At 44.6% G+C, this 22,773-nt stretch overlaps 1 protein-coding gene across 1 annotated transcript in view; it reads left to right on the top strand.

Moving 5' to 3' along the window:
* Nucleotides 1-8,683: 8,683 nt before the first annotated feature.
* SLC30A6 (solute carrier family 30 member 6) overlaps nt 8,684-22,773 on the top strand; it is a 34,468-nt gene continuing 20,378 nt past the window's right edge. The window contains exons 1-4 of the mRNA XM_065400768.1: nt 8,684-8,759; nt 18,348-18,434; nt 20,145-20,229; nt 21,269-21,311. Coding sequence (XP_065256840.1) covers nt 8,757-8,759; nt 18,348-18,434; nt 20,145-20,229; nt 21,269-21,311 — 218 coding nt within the window. The 5' untranslated portion in view covers nt 8,684-8,756. The remainder of the gene's footprint in view (nt 8,760-18,347; nt 18,435-20,144; nt 20,230-21,268; nt 21,312-22,773) is intronic.

Consider the following 22,773-nt stretch of genomic DNA (forward strand, 5'->3'; position numbering starts at 1 on the left):
CCCGGGCGTGCCGCCGCTCCGCTTCTCCCCCCTCCCTCTCAGGCGAGCAGGCGGAGTGGAGGTGAGCTAGGGTGGGGGGCGCAGGAAGTAACGGGGGGTAGAGGAACCGCTCCCCGCTCCAGCTCACCTCCGCTCCTCCACCGCCGCCTCCCCTGAGTGCCCGCTGCTCAACTTCTCCTCTCTCCCAGCCTTGCTGCACGAAACAGCTGTTTCACGCGCAGCAAGCCTGGGAGGGGGGGGAGAAGCGGAGCGGCAGCGGCATGCTCAGGGGAGCAGGCGGAGGTGAGCTGGGGCAGCGGGGGCACTTTTTCCCCATAAGCATAAGTCGGCGCTTATGATGACCAGTGCCAGAATGCCGCCCCTAGAAATGTGCCGCCCCAAGCACCTGCTTGTTTTGCTGGTGCCTGGAGCCGGCCCTGATCATAACAGCTAATTGTCTGCCAGTAGCTTTGAGTAATCAATCTTATGTTATCCCCTGTCTTTCCCTGCACCCCCCCACCCTCCCTCAGTGTTTAGGCTGGCTCTTCCTTACATCAAGTATGTGTTTAGGCTTTAAGGTCTTCAGGGTTGTGTGTGTGTGTGTGTGTGTGTGTGTGGTGTTGGTTTTGTTTTGTTTTTGAATACAGTGAGACAATAGCACCTTTCTGGCCACTGATAATTTTATTCCAAATGGTCTACTAATTGGGGTCCTAGGCTGTTGAACATCACCTATTAAGGAAATATTTTAAAATAAATATGGGCTCTGTCATAAATATAAAGGGAAGGGTAACAACCTTCCTGTATACTTTACTATAAAATCCCTCCTGGCCAGAGGCACAAAATCCTTTTAACTGTAGAGGGTTAAGAAGCTTAGGTAACCTAGCTGGCACCTGACCAAAAGGACCAATAAGGGGACAAGATACTTTCAAATCACGGTGGGGCGGGGGGGGGAGAAAGGCTTTGTTTTGTCTTTTCTTTGTCTGTTCTGCGTGCTTGCCGGAGACAGATCAAGAAAGCAAGCAATCCAACTCCATTAGGATTAGTAAGTACTAGCAAGGGAATGCGTTAGCTTACTTTTATTTTGGCTTGTGATTTTCTATGTGCTCAGAGGGAGGTGTATTCCTGGTTTTCTTTTTGTAACTTTAAAGTTTTGCCCAGAGGGAAATCCTCTGTGTTTTGAATCTGACTGCCCCGTGAGATTATCTTCCATTCTAATTTTACAGAGGGGCTGCTTTTTACTTTTTTCTTTCTAATAAAGTTCTGTGGTTTGTTTTTTTTTTTAATCTGATTGGGTTTTTTTTTTTTTTTAGTGGTTTGTGTTCATCTTGTTTATTCTCAAGCCTCCCCAGGAAAGGGCGTGTAGGGCTTGGGGGAAATATTAGGGGAAAGTAGGAACTCCAAGTGGTCCTTTCCCTGAGTTTTGTCTAATCACGTGGTTGTGGCAGTGTTACCTAATCCAAGGTACAAGGGAAAATTTGTGCCTTGGGGAGTTTTTAACCTAAGCTGCTAGAAATAAGCTTAGAGGGTCTTTCATGCGGGTCCCCACATCTGTACCCTAGAGTTCAGAGTGGGGAGGGAACCCTGACAGGCTCTGAGGGTTGTATGTTAGGCATCAGTTATGTATTTTTGAATTAATCTAAAACCATTCCCAAACAAGTCCTTAGACCTTCTGCCTTTGGCTCAGATATAGTTTACATCAGAACATCATTTTAAAAGTGGGTTTGATTCTTTTTTGGAATCAGGTTAGTTTGTGCTGCTTCTCCCATGAGCAGTTCTGAGAACTCAGTGCAGAGTGCCTGGTTTGTAGTAGCTGAAGAGCCAAATACCAAGTTTGCATGGATTTTGCTTTTTGGAGAAGGAATGGTGGGGTGGGGTGGGGTGGGGGGAGGGACCCTGCCACCACCAGCTGTTTCTAAACTGCTGCTAAACATCTACCATCTCTGTAATAACACTCATCTGAGCCATATACTGGCAGAGCATGGGAGCCCTGAACTGTTGTGTACATTGTGTGTACAGTTAACCCACCTAAAGACACAGTAAATGCAGCAAGATCTAGTTCACTTGATAGGATAATTTATGGTAATACTCCAAAATAAAGCATAGTGTGTGGAACTGGGATATATTGGCCAATTGCCCTTGTTTAAAATGGTGAATATACTTTTGAGTGAGGTTAGCCTGCTATTGTGCTCTGAGTTAATAATCCCCCCCCCCCCCCCCTTTCAATCTCATTTCCATTGGTACTTCTTGGTAAAGTGTCCTATAGCATGTGCTTGGACTGCTAACACCTCAGCCATGGAATCTTGCAGCTCTGTACTAGAGAGGAGACAATGAGATAATTGGACTGAAATAGCTTCAAAATAACACCAAGACTTGGCAGCAGTGGCCAAGCATGAAGGAAACAACAGGAGCATCACCACAGGCCATCTTCTCCCTTGTCTTATCCCAGTATCAGTTTGGTGGTTTGATAGGCGAAATTAAGAACAAATAAGTCAAACTAAGGCAGTGATCCAAAAACAGCAGCAAAATGCTTTTAAAGAGGATTGAAGGGTAAGAAGTATTAATCTTTGTCAATCAACAGCCTGGATTAGAAAGACATTTTGGCTGGCTTTATTCCATAATTGTCCATTATTGGGACTTTATACCTTCCTCTAAAACACTTGCAGCTGACCACGGTGGGAGACAAAATAGTGGATGAGGTGGACCATTGATCTGATTTGGGGTATCAATTCCTATGTTTCCAGGCCAGGGATGGTAGGGCATGGCTTATGGGAGGTAGGAAGGAGTGATTAGATAATATTATATAGAGCTCTAGTCTTCACAGACCCCAGTGAGGCAACGGTTAGAAATTACATGGTGCTGTTCCTGGGCATTTGCAATTTATGGTAATTTATTTAAAGTGCTGAAGTATTCACTAGGACAGGAATCTTTTCTTGCTCCTACAAGGATGGTCTGAGCCAGCAGGTGCCCTGCACATGGAGACTGGTATAGACACATTATGGAGAAATTGTTAAAAGTATGAGAATAGGTCTCAAGAAAACACAGGCATGACATTTTATATGTTTACTAATATCTTTATGCATATCTCTGTATGCTTTAAAAACTTGTCAATTTTCACCTCTAGTAGAGAGGCAAATAACTCCGTTTCACTGATGAGGAAGGCCAAAATCCAGTCTGAGTGGAGACTGCTGGCAGCAGAATCAGTGCAGTTCTGCTGCAGAAAAGGTGTTTGCGTGTGGTGATTTGTGCATGCACACACATGGAATTTGGTTATGCAAAAGGCCCCTATTTTGCATGTGATGGGGTTGTTCAGGTCCAGATCAAATGATCATGTGCATAGATGTCCTTTCTTCTTCCTTTCCCTTTTTGTGGGTGATGGGAAGGGCCCATAGTTGTTAGCCTGAAGTAGGTTGTGAAAAATAGCTTTGAAGCTGCTCTGTGGCTCAGAAAAGATTCCTTCCCTTAGCTCCTGCTCAGTTAGGCTGGCTAGGAGCTGTAATTTAGCTGAAGTGAGTTGTTCAATGTGTCATAAAATGCTGTGGTGGATCTAGGACTAGAATCAAGGGCTGGGATTTTCAGACGTTTCCAAGTGATTTATGAGCACAAGTCCTATTGACTTTCAATGGGGCTTGTGCTCCTAGCAGTGGCACTGCCCCCAAAGAATTTATTCTAGAAATGTTCCCTGTGAACATATTGCAGCCTTTGTGGTGTTCATGAACTATTCTATTACTCTTTCAAGCACAGTGCAGGGGAACCTCCCTTCCTCATCTTCCCCTCCTCCTGCAGTCTAGGGGCACTAGCCCACAGGTGCTGTCTCCCTTCCCCTGGCCATGTGCCCTGGGGGGAAAACTGCAGCGAGGAGCCAGGCAGGTGGGAGCAGAAACAACCAAAGAAGGGACCTTTGGCCACTGAAAGGATTTTCTACAGTTTTGATAGGGCTTCCTCAGCCCTTTCCTGATTGGTTGGTTGCTCCAAATCCGCTCCCTCACACATCTATTTAGATTGTAAGCTCATTAGGGCAGGGGCCATTTACTCTGTGTCTGTACAGTGCCTAGCACAATGGGGCCCCCTTCTTGTTTGATTCTTGGGCACCTCTGTAATAAACATGGCAGATGCTTCTGAAAATCTCACCCCGGTCTCTGCTAGTTATGTGTCTTAGCTACAACACCTTCCTTCTGCCACCAATATTTGTTTATATTTCCAGATCTCATCATGGCCATCTGTATGAGGCATCAAGTTTTCACAAATGTCTTGCTTGTCCTTGGGAGTTTGTTAATAATCATCAGTGAGCTGAAATTAATCCTTATACACGAGGAAGCCAATACTTACTTTCTGTAGATCCTTAAAATGCCACCTGGAGCGTCAAGATTAACAGCCTGAGTTTTGCAGGAGATTAATACCCTGGATATGAAATAAAACTGAATAAATTAAATAATGAGCAGAAACCCCAATAAGCAGAGACTTGGATAAGTGTCATCTGTGCTGTTTAGCCTTTCTTCTTCCTTCCTTTCTGACTTGCACTGTTGACTGGAGACGGGAGATAGCAGCTAAAGCCAGCGGCTGAACTGCCTTCCCTAAAATGCTGCACAGTTCTTGTCCTGTTTAGATACGCATAAAGGAGATTTCAATGGAAAAAATACCTCTATGGTGTGCTATACCCATCTCCTAGATCAGAGGTTCTCAAACTGTGGTCCGCGGACCACCAATGGTCCACAAGCTCCATTCAGGTGGTCTGCAGATAGTTCCCTCTACGGTGCGTGCTTGGGCAGCCACATACAAGAGAATGAAGGGCCACCCACCTAATTAGTGGAGCCACAATTAGGTGCCTGGTCCCTGGAGAAGAAGCACATATAAGGTGAGGTGGTGGCCTTGGGGGGAACAGGGGGTAGGTGGGAGGGGGCAGTGAGATGGGGGAAATAGGAGATGGGCAGTGGGTGAGAAGAGGGGGTGGGGGGAATTTGGGATGTCCAGGGCTGCGGCAGCCAGAGAAAGAGGCGATTTTTCCCAGCTCCAGGGCTGCGGCTGCCGGGGAGAAACGGCCCTCCTTCCCAGCCCCAGCTCGGGGACTGTCGCGGCGGGGGAGAGACACCCCTCCTCCTTCCCAGCCCCAGCTCGGGCTGCCTCAGTGGGGGAGAGAGGGAACATCCATCACATTAGAAAGGTAAGACTACTGATATTAAAATATGAGTTGTGTGCTTTTATCTGTAGAAAAAAAAAGTTGTTTATTATTAAGGTTTTTTAATATAGCGCCTTTATTCAAAGTGCTTTACAATAGTTAGCTAACGGTACAAACAACATTTGGAAATATCATTCCGTGGTCCGCTGAGACCCTCAGCAATGTTCAAGTGGTCCATGAAAAAAAGTTTGAACCACGATCAGGGTATACCCCCCCAAATCTGAACTCTGAGGTGCAGATGTGGGGACCCACATGAAAGACCCCCTAAGCTTATCTTCTACCAGCTTAGGTTAAAACTCTTCCAAGGCACAGTCTGCCTTGGACAGATATTGCTGCCACCACCATTTGTAAAGTGATTTTTACAAATATTCAGGGAAGGGTCACTTGGAATCCCTATCCCCACAAGCCTCTTCACCCCTTTTCCTAGGGAGGCTTGAGAATAAAATAGCAACCAGTTGCCTTAGCAATGTGAGCACAGACCAACCCCTTGTCTAAGGACTTTGGAATCAAAGAATTTTTTTTTTAAAAGGGTACATTTTATTAAAAAAGAAAACTCAGGCTTTGGGGATTAAACACCAAAAATAACTTTCTTGGGGTTCAGCTTAAAGGGTACAAGCAAAACAAAAGCACCTGGGATTAGCACAGAGGAATCCACAAACCAAAACAACCAAAAAGTTCCCTAATTGCATCCATCTTAACTTTTCCTGTGCTACTTACATATCTAGGACTCCAAATGAGGAGTTTCTAGGTATGATGCTGATTTTCCATACCTGGCTCAGCGCTTACAGCCTGTTGCTGCCTTTCCCTCTCTCTAGTTCGAGAGAGAGAAAAAGAAAACCACCACCCCCCAGCCATTTTTTCCAATTTGAAAGGGTACAGCCTCCCTATTGGTTCCCCTGGTCAGGTACCAACTCAGGTTAAGCTTCTCTTAACTCTTTACAGGTAAGGCAATTAGGGTACAGCTGCTAAGGAGGATTCTATAGCTACTGAGTGGCTGGGTGTCCATAAAAGGGAGCTACCCCCCCTCATTTATCACAACCACTGTCCTAGATCTTAAGTAAATGTCTGTGATGATGTCTCTGCCCATCTAATTATTAGACACTTAAGATCTAGAAGGACGTGGGTCTGGCACAAAATAAAGATTTTTTTTCCATTAAAATCACCTGTGTGAGATAACATAAGAATGGCCACACAGGGTCAGACCAATGGTTCATCTAGCCTAGTATCCTGTCTTCCAACAGTGGCCAATGCCAGATGCTTCAGAAGGAATGAACAGAAGAGGGCAATTATTCCAGCTTTTGGCAGTTAGAGGCTTAGGACACCCAGACCATGGGGTTGCATCCCTGACCATCCTGGCTGATAGCCATTGGTAACCTGCCCTCCATTAATTTATCTAATTATTTTTTTTAACCCAGTTACAGTTTTGGCCTTCACAACATCCCTGGCAATGAGTTTAACAGTTTGTGTGAAGTAGTCCTTCCTTTTGTTTGTTTTAAACCTGCTGCCTATTAATTCAATTGGGTGATCCCTGGTTCTTGTGTTATGGGAAGGGGTAAATCACACTTCCTTATTCACTTTATCCACACCAGTCATGATTTTATAGACCTTTAATATATCTCTTCTCTTTTCCAAGCTGAAAAGTTCCAGTCTTTTTAATCTCTCCTCCTATGGAAGCTGTTCCATACCCCTAATCATTTTTGTTGCCCTTCTCTGTACTTTTTCCAATTCTAATATATCCTTTTTGAGATGGGGTAACCAAAACTGCATGCAGTACTCAACGTGTGGCCGTATCATGGATTTATATAGTGGCATTTTATTTTTTGTGTTATCTCTCCCTTTCCTAATGGTTCCTAACAATGTTAGCTTTTTTTGACTGCTGCTGCACATTGAGCAAATGTTTTCAGAGAACTAACCACAATGACTCCAAGATCTCTTTTTTTGAATGGTAACAGCTAATTTAGACTTCACCCATTTTTATGTATAGTTGGGATTATGTTTTCCAATGTCATAATTTTACATTGGGGCAACGGATCCTTCCTAAAAGTGGGAGGTCCCCCAAGGCTCCACCCCTCCATGGTCCTGCCCCTCTTTTCCCCCCAAGCCCATTTTGTTACCCAGTCTTGTGTGATCCCTTGGTAACTCTTCACACTCTTCTTTGTACTTAATTATCTTGAATAATTTTGTAGTTGTCTGCAAATTTTGCCACCTCATTGTTTATCCCATTTTCCCAGATCATTTATGGACATATTGAACAGCAGAGGTCCTGTACAGATCTGTGGGGGACACAGCTATTTACCTCGCGCCATTGTGAAAACTATCCATTTATTCATACCCTTTGCTTCCTGGCTGTTAACTGACCCTGTTGGGTCAGGACCCCCATTTTGAGAAACACTGTCCTTCCCTTTGAAATTGGTATAGTATAGGGTAAAAGGACCCAAGAGCCCAGATTTCAGGGTCCATCCGTGACACATTTTTCACAGCCATGAATTTGGTAGGGCCCTAGCCATAGTTGTGCTTCATGCATAGGGGCTGGTACATAATAATAATTGGGGGAGAGGAATAGCTCAGTGGTTTGAGCATTAGCCTGCTAAACCTCAGGTTGTGAGTTCAATCCTTGAAGGGGCCACTTAGGGATCTGGGGCAAAATCAGTACTTGGTCCTGATAGTGAAGGCAGGGGGCTGGACTTGATGACCTTTCAAGGTCCCTTCCAGCTCTAGGAGATAGGATATCTCCATTAATTTGTATTTTTTATTTACCTCAGCAAAACCCTTGGCATCATTGCTTGGCTCTTGTCCGCTGGCCCGGTCCAGCTCATCCCATCATCACAGAGGCTCTTTCTCAGTGCTGTGCACAGTGCCCTCGCTTTGCAGTAGCAGCGTGCGGCTGTACACAGATGCAGGAGCAGATACAGGCGCGCCCACGGCCAGAACCAGTGTTTCCCTTAACAGGGCAGCTCCCAGCGCGTCGGGCTCTCCGCTGACGGGGGTAGAGGCTGGCTCCGGCCCGCGGGCTAGCGGCGAGAACCCCCGGGGGCCGGGCCATGGTCCGCCCAGGCGGTGATTCTCAACTGATTACACGTTGTGGGCCACATGCGCCACCCACAACGTGTTACCTGGGCAGCGGGGGCGGCAGCCCCGAACCGGGCCACAGCTCGCGGGGCCGCTGGGAACCCGGTGGCCCCCAGGCACGGCCGCCCTGTGTGTTAAGTGGGCCGCTGGCCCACAACACCCGCTCCAGACAGCCGCTGTCCCTCTCCGCACGCCACCCCCTGCGAGCAAGCTGATTGGTCCGGGCTGCTCCGGCACGACTGGGGGAGAAGCAGTGGGGTAGACGTCAGCTGCTCACGCCGCCGCCCTCGAGCCCTGTTAGGAGATCACGTTCTCGAGACAGACGCATGCGCATTTACCCTCTCCTCTGATGAGAACGGCTGGCGGCCTATGCGCCGTCCCGTCTGACGTATCTGCGTCACTTCCGGTTCCGACGGGGGGGGGAAAGTGAAATTGCTCCTCCCCCTTTTTTTCACCATGGCAATTGGTGGATCCGCCTCTTCCGACCCCAGGGAGGGTGGGAGCCGCCTGTTCCGGTGCCGGGCGGGGGAGTAACATGGTGAGTTGCCCCCGGCGAGGGGAAGTAGGAGCAGGGGGTTGCTGTGGCCACCAAACTGCTGCCGCCCCGGGCTAGGGTCTCGCTGCCCGCGCGCTCGGGGTCCGGCCGCGCGGGGCTGGCGCTGCCAGGCTCCGAACTCAAACCTCCTCGGCCTCCTGGCCGCGACCCCCGGCCTGGGAGACGTGGCTGCTGTGGGCTGGGTCCCTGGAGCGCGCACGCTGAGAGCTGCCTGGCCCCGCTCCGCCGGCCCGCGAACCTCAGAGCCCCTCTGTGCCCGACCCGCCGCCGGCAGCTGCGACGCTGGTACCTGCCCTTGGCTGTGTTGCAGGGGCCGTGAAAAGGGCTGTACTGCTACCGCCTGAGGGGGGTCTGCGCTGCATGGCACAGCTGTGGTGTAGGTACTTGTTACAGCCAGGGAAGGGGCGACACTGTTCACAGCCCTGAGCGGTATAACTAGGTTGACCTAAGTTTTAGGTGAAGTCCGGGCCTGTCTCATTGAATGAACCAGGGGCTCTGTATGCGAAGCCACTGCTAAACATAAGCAGACTAAGCAATTGCTTAGGGCGCCAAGCAGCTCAAGGGAGCCCCCTGTTAATTATTAGTGTGTGTTGTGTGTGGAGGGCCTCCCCCAAATATTCCTGCTTAGAGCCCCCAGTGGGCTAGCACCGGCACTGTCTGCATGCACTGGAAGCCATCAGTGGATGGCCTGCTGAGGCATGGCAAAGTCAGCCCTGGCGCATTACTGGAAGGGGGTTGGCAAAGGAAGGAGCATATGAAAGGAGTGTAGCTGGTGGGGAAAAGAGGTGTGTGGGGGGGGGCATGGTTAGGGAGCAGGGGGCTGCCTAGACCCCTGCTGTGGTCCAGTGTTAATGGTTTGTCAGGGACTTATAAATAATGCTGTGGGTTTGTCATGGAGTCTGTGACTTCTGCAGCTGGGGCATTCTCTGGCCACCGCATCGTCCCCACTTCTCCTCTCCCCTGCAGCAGAATTTGGGTATGGGAGGAGGTTGGGGCACATGATGGGGTTAGGCGGACTCTGGGTGGCACTTACTTGGGGGGCTCCCCAGAAGTTGTGACAACCCCCTCGCTAGGCGGAGGTGTGGCCAGGCAGCTCTGCATGCTGCCTCCGCCCAGAGCACTGGCTTCGCAGCTCCCGTTGGCTGGGAACTGTGACCAATGGGAGTTGTGGGGGCGGTGCCTGCAGGCGGAGGCAGCCATGCCTCTGCCTAGCAGCTGAGCAAGGGGAATGTTGCTGCTTCTGGGGAGCCCCCCAGATAAGTGCTGCCCAGAGCCCCACCTCACCCCCTTGCATGTCCCTACCCCCTCCCACACCCAAACTCTGCTGCTGCTGAGGGGAGAGGTGTGGAGCCAGGTAGGGAGCCTGATGGCCCTGTCAGACACCCCCCTCCCCCCCCCCCCATCAAGGGTCCTGGGCCATGTCTCTCTCTCCCTCTCCCCCCCCCCCCCCCCCCCAGTTTTTAGTCAGGTGTATATAGTAAAAGTCATGGACAGGTCATGGGCTGTGATTTTTTTGTTTACTGCCCGTGACCTGTCCATGACTTTTACTGAAAATACCTGTGACTAAAACGTAGCCTTACTTATAAGCTGTTTATTCTGCACTGGACAACTTGCCACTGAATCTGTTTCTTGCTACAGAGTTATGCTTCACACTCCAAGCATTTATTAAGTATATAATGTCAAACATTATTTTAAAGAGTGTTATTTAGATTCAATGTCAAGCACTCAAGAGTTAGGCAACTGTGATAGTGTTTCCTATACACCCTGAATTCCGCCCTCTCGTGTATCCATGTCCTACACTGAGTGAGGAAAGAAAAATGTGACAGTGGTTTTTATTAAATGATCATATGGACAAAGGAGGTAAGTTAGGGTTGTATGGGCAATAGAGAATTTGGCATTGCCTAACTTTTCAGTGCTTGACTTCGCAATTCGAGTAGCATTGTTTTAATGTAGTTTTGTGTATGTGACTTTATAGGCTTTTTTTAAAGGAAGAAGATGATAAATTCTCTAATGTACAGCTCTAACTCCCTCATCATGCATCATCAATTGGGCTTGAATCCTCAGCTTTCAGTGTTGAAGCACAGACTTCTGCCACTTGAGCTGCAGAACTAAGTATGCCAGCTGCAGAAAAAGAAATCTATTAAAACTGAGGGAGGATGGTGGTTGTTATCATGTGCTGGATCTGGATGAGTAGTTGAGGGAAGCCCAGAAATGGTGTGGATGTTTTTTTTTTGTAGAGGATTTCCTACCCCATGTACCCCCCATTAGGGGGGGTGAGCCACTGGAGCCATGTGTTGTAGCAAGAGGTGGAGGGAGAAGGAGAGGGAACCTAGCTCCTCTTCTCCTTTCCCCACTCTCCAATCTAGCTACTTCTCCAATAGCTCCCAGGCATTCCTGGTGTATGGTGGTGACACTGCTGCTGCTTTGGCAGGGAGGTGGGCCAAAGTCTTTAAAATGTTCAAGTTTGGTTATTTTGGCAGCCTGCTAGAATTTTCCTGAGAGAAAACAGTGACAGAAGGGAAATAGTCCTTCAAGTAGGTGTCTGTGTGTATCCTACTCTAGCTACACTTGTACATCACGGGTGGAAGATGAGAATGTTCGAATTGCAGTGTCTGTTGGGCTAATCTGCACTGTGCATGCCCCCTGCACCTAAGAGCATAAAGGGCAAAGTATCTGCAAATGACCTTCAGTACCCGTTTACTGCCTATGGCAGGGAGACAAAACAAGTAGTGTCTGCCTGCTACCTAGTACTAGAATCTGTTTCTCATAGTCAGTTAATTCCCATTTAATTCCCTCTCTTGTTTGTTTTATTGGTGCAAAAATAAATATAAGATTTTGCCTCAGCACTTTGTACCCCTTCCTTGACTTAAAATGGCAGAGTGAAAGCCCTTGGGCTTTACCCAGGCCCATCCTGTGACACTCATTCCATGTATGCAAGGCCATAGTTGTTGCTTTTTTTGTCTCAGTGAGAGCCATGTGCCAGGCTGCTGCTCAGTATAACATTCCTTTATGATCAGGACAAGAAAATCAGGGGTATTTGCCTGAAACTATTTGTACCAAAGGGGTTTAAATCAACCTCAGTGTCTCTGCCAGATAATGCTGGTGACCACCAGCTGCTGGCATCAGAACTAACAAAAGAAACATTAACAGTACCAGCTGATCTAATGTTAGAGGACATAATGTCCTTAGCACCTCACTTCGAACTGATGACACTATATTTGGCACTGGTATGTACCTTTGTCCTCACAGTGCTGACATGGCCTCAAAGATGTGTTGCATTTGGAGGAAGCCTAGTTGTCTTCTCCATCACTGGGACATGGCTTCTTTTCACTTTCCAGCAGAGAACCTTTTCCCCTCTGTTCACACACATCAGGAAAAGGCCTCTCTACAAACCAGGGTGCACTCACTTCAGCGCCCTGACTCATCTGCCTCAGACATGGCAATAGCCAAGTCACCAGAACCAGCTTCATCCCTGCAGTGCTCCACCTTGACCATACTGGGCATACTCAGGACCTCCATTTAAAGCACCCAGGATTCTGTCTCCCTCTTACCATTCAAGAAAATGCAGAAGGTCATGCTGTCCTGCATCAATGTCCAGGCCTCTGTCTGGAGGTGGAGAGGAACAAGAACAGCTTGCAGAGGTGGAACAGGCAGGTCTTGAGCCTCCTGAACCACGCTCTTCATCTCCTGCCAGAAAATCTATCATTATCTTCCAGTGAGATGGTCTCTTTGGCTCCTGTATCAGCTTCAGATGATTATAAAGCCTTCCAGAGTTGTTCTTTCATATAGTTAATACCCTTGAGATAAAGACCTTAGTGATAGAGCGCATTCTTCTGCTCCTGCTAGACATGCATTACAAGACATCTTAGAACCAAAACCCTATGGCGTGCACCAGCAACACTGCCTCCAACTACTAAAGGAACAGAAAAGTATCAAGTACTTCTAAAGGGGTTTGAATTATAATACCCCACTCTCCCAACACTAGGTTTATTAATGATTTCTCTAATCTGCAATCCAAGGTCACTCCTAAATACAAGGACCCAAAGAAATTAGATCTCTTTGGAAGAAAGGCTTACTTGTAGAAAAGCCATTATTGCTTAAATTTGCTAGTGGTGAAGCGATCTCTATGAAACCATGGATGCCTCAGACATGGCAGGTAGGTCGATGGCCATTGTGGTAATCATACACAGAACATTGTGATTACAGGTCTCTGGCATTCATAGGTAGATGCAGAATACAATTGAGGACTTGCCCTTTGCAGGTACTGACTCATTCAACACACAGTCCAATGAGGTGTTCTAGTCCCCAGAGGACTCCAGGGCCACACTTCACTTACTGGACATCTGCACCTTTGGGTCAGATTGCAAGCCCTTTAGATACCAATGGCAAACTAAACAGAAGGCATCCAGCTACACTTAACAAGGGTCTTCTGAGTACTCACCTACCAAGAAATCAAGATTATTTCAAAGGAAGCCATCATCCTTTGTTGTTCATTCGGCATCTGCTTCTTGGCAGTTGGTTGACACAAGAATTAAGCCAACACACACATCAGATGAACTATCCCCAAACCTTGTCTTCAGATGCCAGTTTTCTTTCTTCCATCAGGTTTGGACTAGAGCAACAAATGACAGACGGGTGCTGGACGTTGTCTCCCATGGATATCCCATCCAGTTTCAGTCCTTGCTTCCTCCCCAATCCCTTCCCAGTCTGTCTTTAGGGACCTTTCTCATAAAAAATTAGCTAAAAGTGGCTTCCCTGCTTCACCTCGAACAAGGGTTCTTAAACTGGGGGTCATGACCCCTTAGGGGGTCACAATGTGGTTACATAGGGGTCGCAAGCTGTCAGCTCTGTGGAGCTGATAGCCCCAAGCCCCCATTAAATTAAATTACCCCCTCCCCATTTTTAATTTATAAGGGGGGATCACACTTGGGCTGCTTGTGTGAAAGGGGTCACCAATGCAAAAAGTTTGAAAACCACTGACCTAGAAGTTGTAGACGAGTTATATCTGGAGTACAAAGGAAGAGGCTTCTATTCCTGATATTTCTTTATTCTGAAAATGAATGGGGTTCTTTGTCCTGTTCTAGACCTGACAAAACTACAAATATATACATTGTGTCAAATTCAGGATAGTAACATTTGCCTCCATCCTTCCTTTTCATACTGCTTAAGGCTGGTTTGTGGCTGTTGACCTCCAAGACATGCATTTGCATATTCCAATCCATCTGGCCCTCAGAATGTATCTGTGGTACACAGTAGGACCCAATCATTACTAGTATATGGTGCTACCGTTTGGTCTCTCCACATCACCAAGAGTTTTCACTGTGGTGGCATCTCACTTGAGACAAGGCATTTGTCTACCTATATCTAGATGATGGGCTGATCAAAGGTAGATCTCATCAGTAAGTTGCCACAGCATTGAAATGTCCTTCACCTGTTCAAGCAATTGGGTCTCATAATTTTTCATAATTCACCGTATCTCATACAAGACTTAGTAGAAACCTTAACTGAATCCAAATTGGAGAACACGCATTTTCCCGAGGAGAGATTTTGCTCTCCAGATGACCCTCACCAATATCAAAATGAATCCATCAACCTCAGTAAGAACTTGCCTTAGATGTCTAGGTCACATGTCAGCTCGCCCATAGCCAGACTTCACCTACGTCCATTACAAAGTTGACTAAGATCAGTGTATCACCTCCAAGAGGCATCAAATGAGGGTATGAGAGTTGTGGTCCCAGCTCATATGCTGTCATTGCACTGGTGGTCAGACCCCACCAGTGTGCACAAGGGAGCACCTCTCTTCACACCACCTCCTATAAAGATGCTGAACGCCAATTCATCAGAGAGACAGATGCACACCTGGACTACCCCCCAATAGTCCCCAAAGGACATGACTCTACATATAAATGTTCTGGAATTTGAGTGATCAGATTCGTTTGCATAGCATTCCAATTTGTTCTACAGCATTCCACCGTGACCCTCTGTACCTATATGTTCACCCCTTTTACAAAACTGTTAAATTTTGTACAAAGCATACTGTGTAAGATATCATTTGAAAACTCATGATTTGCTGATCATAATTGTCCTGGTAAAATGTGTGGCAACATTGTATGTAAATATATAAGATTTTACTGTATAAAATTATGAAGAAATGTCCCAACATGTTCTGGAGGGCAGTCAGAAACAAGTTCCCCAGAGATAAAAGGTTAGCCAGTGCCTCAGCCAGGTGTCAACTAGATCAGTGGACCACCACCTTAAGTGGCTACTCTTTGGCAGGAGAGAGGGTGTAGGCAAAAAAAAAAAAAAAAAATCTACGTTTTGACAAAGAAGCAGCTTAAGGTCCTGGCCACACAGCTGTCTCCTGAACATCAGCTGGAGATGATTCTTGCGCAAAAGAAAGGGCTATAAAACGAGAGGGCAGAAGCTGCAAATCATCTCTCCCTTGCGCTCTGCCCCTGGCATAATCATCATCTGAAGAACAAAGGAAGCACTATTGGACTAGGGGAGACATCCTGACTGAAAGAGATTCAGCCAGTAAGACTGCTGGAACGTGGGATGAGAGACACCTTTGCTTGGTATTCACTTAGCTTGTTAAGTTAGTTGCGTTTTACCATTTATTTCCTTGTAACCAATTCTGACTTGTATGCCTCATTACTTGTAGTCACTTAAAATCTATCTTTCTGTAGTTAATACATTTGTTTTATCTAAACCAGTGTGTTTGGATTGAAGTGTTTGGGAAACTCTGTTTGGGATAAGATTTGTGCAAATCATTTTCTATTAATGAAATGACAGACTTTATACGAGTTTGTATTGTCTAGGAGGGTTCTGGACAGTACACCTCTACCCCAATATAACGCGACCCGATATAACATTAATTTGGATATAACGCGGTAAAGCAGCGCTCTGGGGGGGTAAGGCTGCGCGCTCCGACGGATCAAAGCAAGTTCGATATAACGCGGTTTCACCTATAACGCGGTAAGATTTTTTGGCTCCTGAGGACAGCGTTATATCGGGATAGAGGTGTACAAGATGCACGTTTCTAGGGGAAAGTCTGGGACTGGGAATTTGCTGGTGTTTCCCTGCAGTGTAATTCATGAGTGACTGGCTATAGCACTCATACAGTGTAGTTGGGAGTGATTTACATGCTGGAGGCTGAGAGAGCAAGACAAGAATGCTTGCTTTCACAGTGAAGCAGTGTAAAAGGCACCCCAGTTTGGAGAATTGAAGGGACATAGTTGCATCTGACAGCCTGGATGTTGACTGGTTGTATGGTATGACTGTTCACTATTGCATCAAAATATTCGACTACAGGGCAGAAAGCTCTCCACGAGGAAAACATACCATATATACTCGTTCATAAGCTGAATTTTTTTTAGTAAAAAAGGGAAGCACCAGAGAAGGGGGTCGGCTTATGAACGGGTATAGAGAGGGAGAGGTGGGACACAGCCCCTCCCCCCAACAGAGGGAACAAGGAGAGGCAGCACAGCCAGCAGAGACAGAAGGGAAGAGGCGAGGCCAGAGTCTCTCCGCTTCTGGCCACGCTGCTCTCCCCCCAGCCTCCAAAGCAGCTGCAGCTCCTGGGCTGGCAGGCTGCAGCAGTGCCACTCAGCCCTGCCCCCCAGAGCAGGCTGTGGCCGCCCGGCCCAGCCCGCCAGAGCATGCTGCGGCCATGCCGCGCCGCCCGGCCCAGCCAGCTGGAACATGCTGCGGCCATGCCGCCCAGTCTAGCCCGCTGGAGCAGGCTGCGGCTGCGCTGCCCAGCCTGCCGGAGCAGCTCCAGCCAGGTCAGAGACGCCCTTCCCAGATAAGGTGGAAGGGATGGGATGGGGAGAGTGTGGGGGTCCCAGGCTAAAGGTGGGGTCATGTGGGGGGTCACAGGGGTTACTCCCCTGACTCCCAGCTTCTTCCCCCCCCCAAAATTTCTCCACCAGTTGCTGTCCCGGCCCATCAGGGTAAGCCGCTGGTGCGCCAGGACACTTTGTTTACTTAGGTTTACCTCCGTGCCTGCGGATGCTCGAGGTAAACAAACCATCTCGGCCCGCCAGTGGCTTATCCTGATGGCCTGGGAGCCAAAGTTTGCCGACCCCTGAATTATAGGGTTGGTTTATCAACAGGTTATAAAATTTTTCCATTTTTACTTATCCATCTTGGAGGGGTCGGCTTATAAATAAACCGGCTTATGATCAAGTATGTACAGTATTCTTCTAAATGGAAAAGATTTTCAGTTTGGGCAGCCTATCATATCTGTGGCCCATTGAAGACCCCTAAAATTATTGATTACATTTAGGCTTGGCAGAATTCTATATTTATATTTTTATAATTTCAGTGGATAATATCAATGTTTGTTTTTTCAATTTTAAATTTTCACAGTTGTGCAAAATTATGTTTTAAGCGCTTTTTTCTATTTTTATCAGTTGAAATTTTCACAGTTGCAGGAAGTTTGGAGTGGAGGGCTAAGACAACGAGGGACGGTTTAGCTAGCAAGTTGAGAGACTATTTTCTTCATTTGGATTAGTTCATTCAAAGTTGAGAAATTGATTAGGAATTGAAAAAGTAAGAGAGCTTTTTTCCCCTCACTCTCTTCCAGTCTATGAATTAATAACCAATTGGAAAGGGATGAGATCTGCTAATTCTAATAACTTGAAGGGCATAGGACCAGATTTTCAAGGCAAGCTAGGCACCTAACCTGCTTAGGTGCCTAGTGGGATTTCCCTATCTCCATCATTAGGCACCTAAAGACCTTTGGAAGTGTGGCCCATGATGACCAGAAACAATCCATCACTTTACTAATGACAGTTAATTCCTTTGTTTAATAAATCAATTTTAAATGAAAAACATACTTAAACTCTTTTCTTATAGTTTTAACTAAAAACAATTATAAATGCTGTTTTTGTATATTTTAAAATGAATTTGAATTCTAATTTCCATTCAAATGCTGCTTGACACAAATCCAGAATAAAACATTTTCTAGTAAATAAGATATGTTAGTCACCATTTTGTAACGTAATAAAAATGTAAAAATTAAGAATCTGAATAAATGTATGTGAAGCTGTATAATTCCTTAAATATATAGTGTATCCTCCATGCTAGCGTAAAGATATTTGGTTGCATATCAATGTTTTAATGGTTTAGTTATTTTTCTAAACCACAAATGCAAACAAGAATAAACTCAGTGATTTAAACCAAGATTTCCTATGTGCTGATTTAAATCATGTTTTAAACCACTTATAAATTCTTTGATTTAAATCAGCCCACTGTGCTGAGCGGGGTAGAAAAGATTATAAGGAAAAAAATTGGGGAAGGGTTGACAAGAGCTCAGTGATTTTGCTGCTTGCTCCTTTGACGATTGTGGCATCTCCCTAACCTTACTCATTATTATCCATGATGTTGCTTCTTTGATGAGGAATATGAAGATGGTCAACATTTACCAGAAAGCAGTGTATATTCAGTTGATTACAAAGGAGCTATGGTAGTTCCTAGGAATAAAAATAAGAAGGGAACATAAAAATGGTTTGAACAAGAAGAAAACTAATTTTCCTTTTTTTTTTTTTTTTTTTTTTTTTTTTAAAGGGGACAATACATCTATTCCGCAAATCACAAAGAACAATAGCTAGCAAGTTAACACAGGAATTTAGGTTGGTAGCAGCTGATCGAAGGGTAAGTTAATTTTTAAAATGGATTACAAATGTAATTTAATTGTGATTATGCCTAAATGATTAGTATATTGTTAACTTTCCAGATAAATATCTTTTTACCCTTTCCTAGCTATGCTTTCAAAAGTAGTTAAGTAGACATTTTAATTTATATTTTAAGTTAAACATTCATTTGGGTTCATGGCCTTGTACTTAAGTGTGTGTTGAAGTAATCACAGAACTTGAAAAATGGCCGAAAATATATCTGAAGAATGGTAGGAGAACAATTTAAGAATTAGTGAAGTACATACTGTTTTATAGATGGCTTAAATAGTAGTAATCTGCTTTACTCCACTATTAACTGCACCTCCATTGTTTTCACTGTGTTTATTGTAAAATTTAATTACTTTCCAATTTATGTGGTGTCCATTGCCATTGATTCTGAGTGCCTCACGTTTAATTTTAAATCAAATATGTGATGCTCATAAAGCCTTATGGAACAGATAAAACATACTTGGCAGTTAAAGGCTCTATCCAACTCCCATTTCTTTAAGGTAGAAATGAATTAGGACCTCTGTCCTGAAAAAACAACAATGAAAAAGGCCATAAGGATTGTTCTGTACATGGTATCTTGATAAGATTCAAACCCATCGAGAGGGAATTTTAAAGTAGCTTTGCAAAACTGTCATAAAAATTTACCACCGTAGTCACAAAATCTGTATACCTGCTGTTTACTTTGATGAATGATTATAATGAAAAATCATGTGATATTTGATTTGTCATGAAACCGAATTAAACACTCCTGGTGAGTGAAATTTTGCAAGGCTGCTTTGAATTGTTTAATTAAAATAGGGCTAAATCCTGGATTTCTTACTCGGACAAAATTTCCAGTGTAGTGGGGGAAAGGAGTTTTGCCTCTGTGAAGAGTGCTGGATTTGACCCCCTACTACTTTTTTTTTGTTTTTTTAATTAAACTTAAAATTTAGAGTCTGTTCTCCCCGTCTCTCTGTCCCATTAATGTTCAATGAGAATGGTTTTACCCCACCCCACTGTTATCCGTATCAGCAGTACTCAGTTTACAAGTAAAAATGCTCTTACTGACTACCAGACCTGCAAACTCAGCCTGGGATCTGAGAGTCAAGCTGGGTTGTTTCTTATTCATCATCACTAGGAGTAAATGTTCTGCAGGCTAAATTAGGTCCATATTTACACCTGTGCAGCCCTACTGTCTTCAGTTTCAGCCCCAAGTGACACTCGTGCAGCCCATTGGCTACAAAGGCGATGCACAGGTGAAAAGGAACGTCTTAGACAACGTACATGAAGGAATAGCTTCCAGCTCTCTTTTAGCTCTGTTGTTTCTCCACAGTTAATAGGAGTAAAGCTATAATATATTTTTATCACTAAGTAAGCAGGTGTGTACTTTACACAGATCTGCAAGTAAAAAGGGGGCATTTTTACACAGTTAATTTTCAGAGTAGAATTGTTTTTTAAGGCTGATGTTCCGTGATGCATGTACCATGATGCTGTTGAAAGTGAGTAGTCAGGTTGCCCATAAAGTTAGCAAAGCGAGGTGAGGGTGTTTAATAGTTTATTTCAAAATAAACCTTTTTTTTGGGGGGGGGAACACTACATGTTTAATGAAGTATCGCAGATTTTTTTAATCAAGCCAGGCATATTTTATCATATTTTGTCTTTTAAGCCAAATGGTTACTCATGTAATTACTCTTATTAACAGTCCTGGAAGATCTTGCTGTTTGGTGCAATTAATTTAATATGCACCGGTTTCCTGCTTATGTGGTGCAGCTCTACTAACAGTATAGGTATGTTCTGTTCTTGTATCTAAATAATTATCTGTTGTTGAGTTTTAATTTATTGCAATGCCAGCATAATACAAGCAGGGCCCTGAGTATAATGGAATTATACGGCTGTGCAACTGGCCTCTGCATAATCAGTTTAGGAGAACGCCCTTTCTGCAAGGCTTAGGAACTGCACGTGGCCAGTGAATTCTTCAAGGTACTCACTGTTCCCACAACTGCTTCTGATGCTGCTGCTTTCCTTGCCAGTCCTTCTCTCAGAGCTTCCTTCACGCAGAGGTTAGAATCTTAGCACTAGTGCTTCAAACCTTTACTCAAGTCAGTAGTCCGATTGACTTCAATGGAGACCCTCCCATCCAATTGTGATGTAGTGGCAGTGGCGTCTCCTAAATCCATGTGTATTCTGTCCTGTATTCCCCAGCCAGCCCTACAATATGTGTCCTGGTTTTGCATACAATACACAAGACATTCCCATGTATCTGCAATGCAGATACAGTGCCTATATTTTCACTATGTGGTGCAGTTCTAATCTTATTTCAGTTTGAAAAAATGATTATCAAAACATTGCTCTAGTTCCTATCTTAGCTAAACCAGTTCACCCATCCCTTTATTGTAATACATACACATGCACTGTTACTGTTGGGATGGAAACCTTAACTGAGAATTTCCTGATTTTTCCATGTTTAAATTCCCAACCTTAACTATTCATGATTAGATGCTCATCAATGACTAAATACTTCAATATTTTACATGGTTTCACAGAACTAGTCTTGTGTTAAGCAACTTGTTTTTAAATGAAATATTGGCGTAGTTAGTACTATGTATTACAGACAGAAAAATACAAAAACAGTTTTAAGACGTACATTTTCATACTCTGAGATAAGTTATGTTTTCAGCAAAGAGAATTTGTGCAGATAGAAAAAGATAATAGCTGTGTCAGAGAGACATGGAGGGACACATAATTTTTGAAGGCAAAATCACATATAGCGTTCTTTGTTGCTTATAATGTAAAGTGTGTTAAGTGTTTAAAATGTTGTTTTCACAGCTTTAACTGCCTATACTTACCTGACCATCTTTAATCTTTTCAGGTACGTTTTTTTAAATCTGATCCTACAAATTATCAATACTTGTAAGAATCTTCTCTTTACTAAATTTGAAATAGGGTAAAAATAGCATGAATAAATATTATGTTCCAACTACAGAGTTATTCATGACTTTTCATAAAAACATGCAAGAACTGACTAGTTGGTTTAACAATGTTTTAGATTAAGTGTATATAAGATTGTGTGACAAATAGTACATAAACTTAGAAGAAAACAGTGACTAATATCACAGCTCTGATAAGAGCAGTTTAAAAATGTCAACTATGTTTAGATTTCTGTACACAGCTGCCTGACGTTATAACAAAGTAAATTGAAAACAAAATCCACACTGTGTGCCAAACTAGTATCTCTTTAATTGGTTGACTCAGAAAATTTTACCACCACCAGTTCCACAAGTATCATTTGTAAAATTTGTTTTAGCTTTAGGGTGGGGAAAGTGATTTTTAGTTTTACTTCTGTTTTGAGGGCCAGATGCTACAAACACATTGACTTCAACAAGACAGCTAGTTTTTGTAAAATTAAGCATGTGTAAGCATTGTAGATTCTTGACCGTATTTACTGATTTCTGATCTCTATTCCTGAAGAATGGGTGGTAAATCTGTAGTTCATTTTCTCACTAGATATAATTCATATCAATTCAGTTCATTAAAAGAAAAACTGGATCACTCTTAAAAAAATATATATTTGTATATCAGTGATGACCTAAGATTACTAAAAGTTGAAGTCTGCTGGAAAATGTCTTTGAGAGACTAACAATATCTTGTATTGTCCTGAACGAACCTTATGGAAATAAGATAAACTTTATTGAATTAGGATCAATACTTTTGGGGTACATTGTATTAAAACTGCAATTGTGTATGGGTTATTGTGGCATTGTATTACTCCTGGGGGAATTCTGTGCCAAAAATTTAAAAATTCTGTGCACAATATTTTAAAATTCTGCATATTTTATTGGTCAGTTTCAATTATTTTGGTAATTTATTTCAAAATACCTGTCAGCAAGTATGTCTGGAAGATTCTCCCAGGAGTAGAGAGTTAAAGAAACCCTTACAAGAACCCAGTTCCTGTTTCTCTGTTATGGTTTTGTCGGGTGCTTCCATCTGGGTGTGTCACACGTGTGCCAGCTGGACATATCTTGGGGGGAAAACTCTCTCCCACCAGTCTTTTAGTCGATTCTTGTTTATTTGCCCTGCCCCCTTAGGGTTACTATATTTCAAGTTCCCAAATAGAGGACACTGCTGGGAGGGGGGTACAGTTTGGGGGTGCTGGAGGGGGCATTTGTGGGGTGCTGGAGGGGTCTGTGTGTAGTGCGAGGGAGTATTTGGGGGAGTGTCAGAGGAGGGGATTTGGGGGATGCTGGAGGGAGCTACATGGAGCGCCTCCTCCCCCCCCCCCCGGCCCAGATGCCTGCATCTCCTCCCCCAGAGCCCAGCTGCAGGCTATGTTC

Source organism: Emys orbicularis, chromosome 3 (genome assembly GCF_028017835.1).
Source record: "Emys orbicularis isolate rEmyOrb1 chromosome 3, rEmyOrb1.hap1, whole genome shotgun sequence".
In the NCBI taxonomy this organism is placed as follows: Eukaryota; Metazoa; Chordata; order Testudines; family Emydidae; genus Emys; species Emys orbicularis.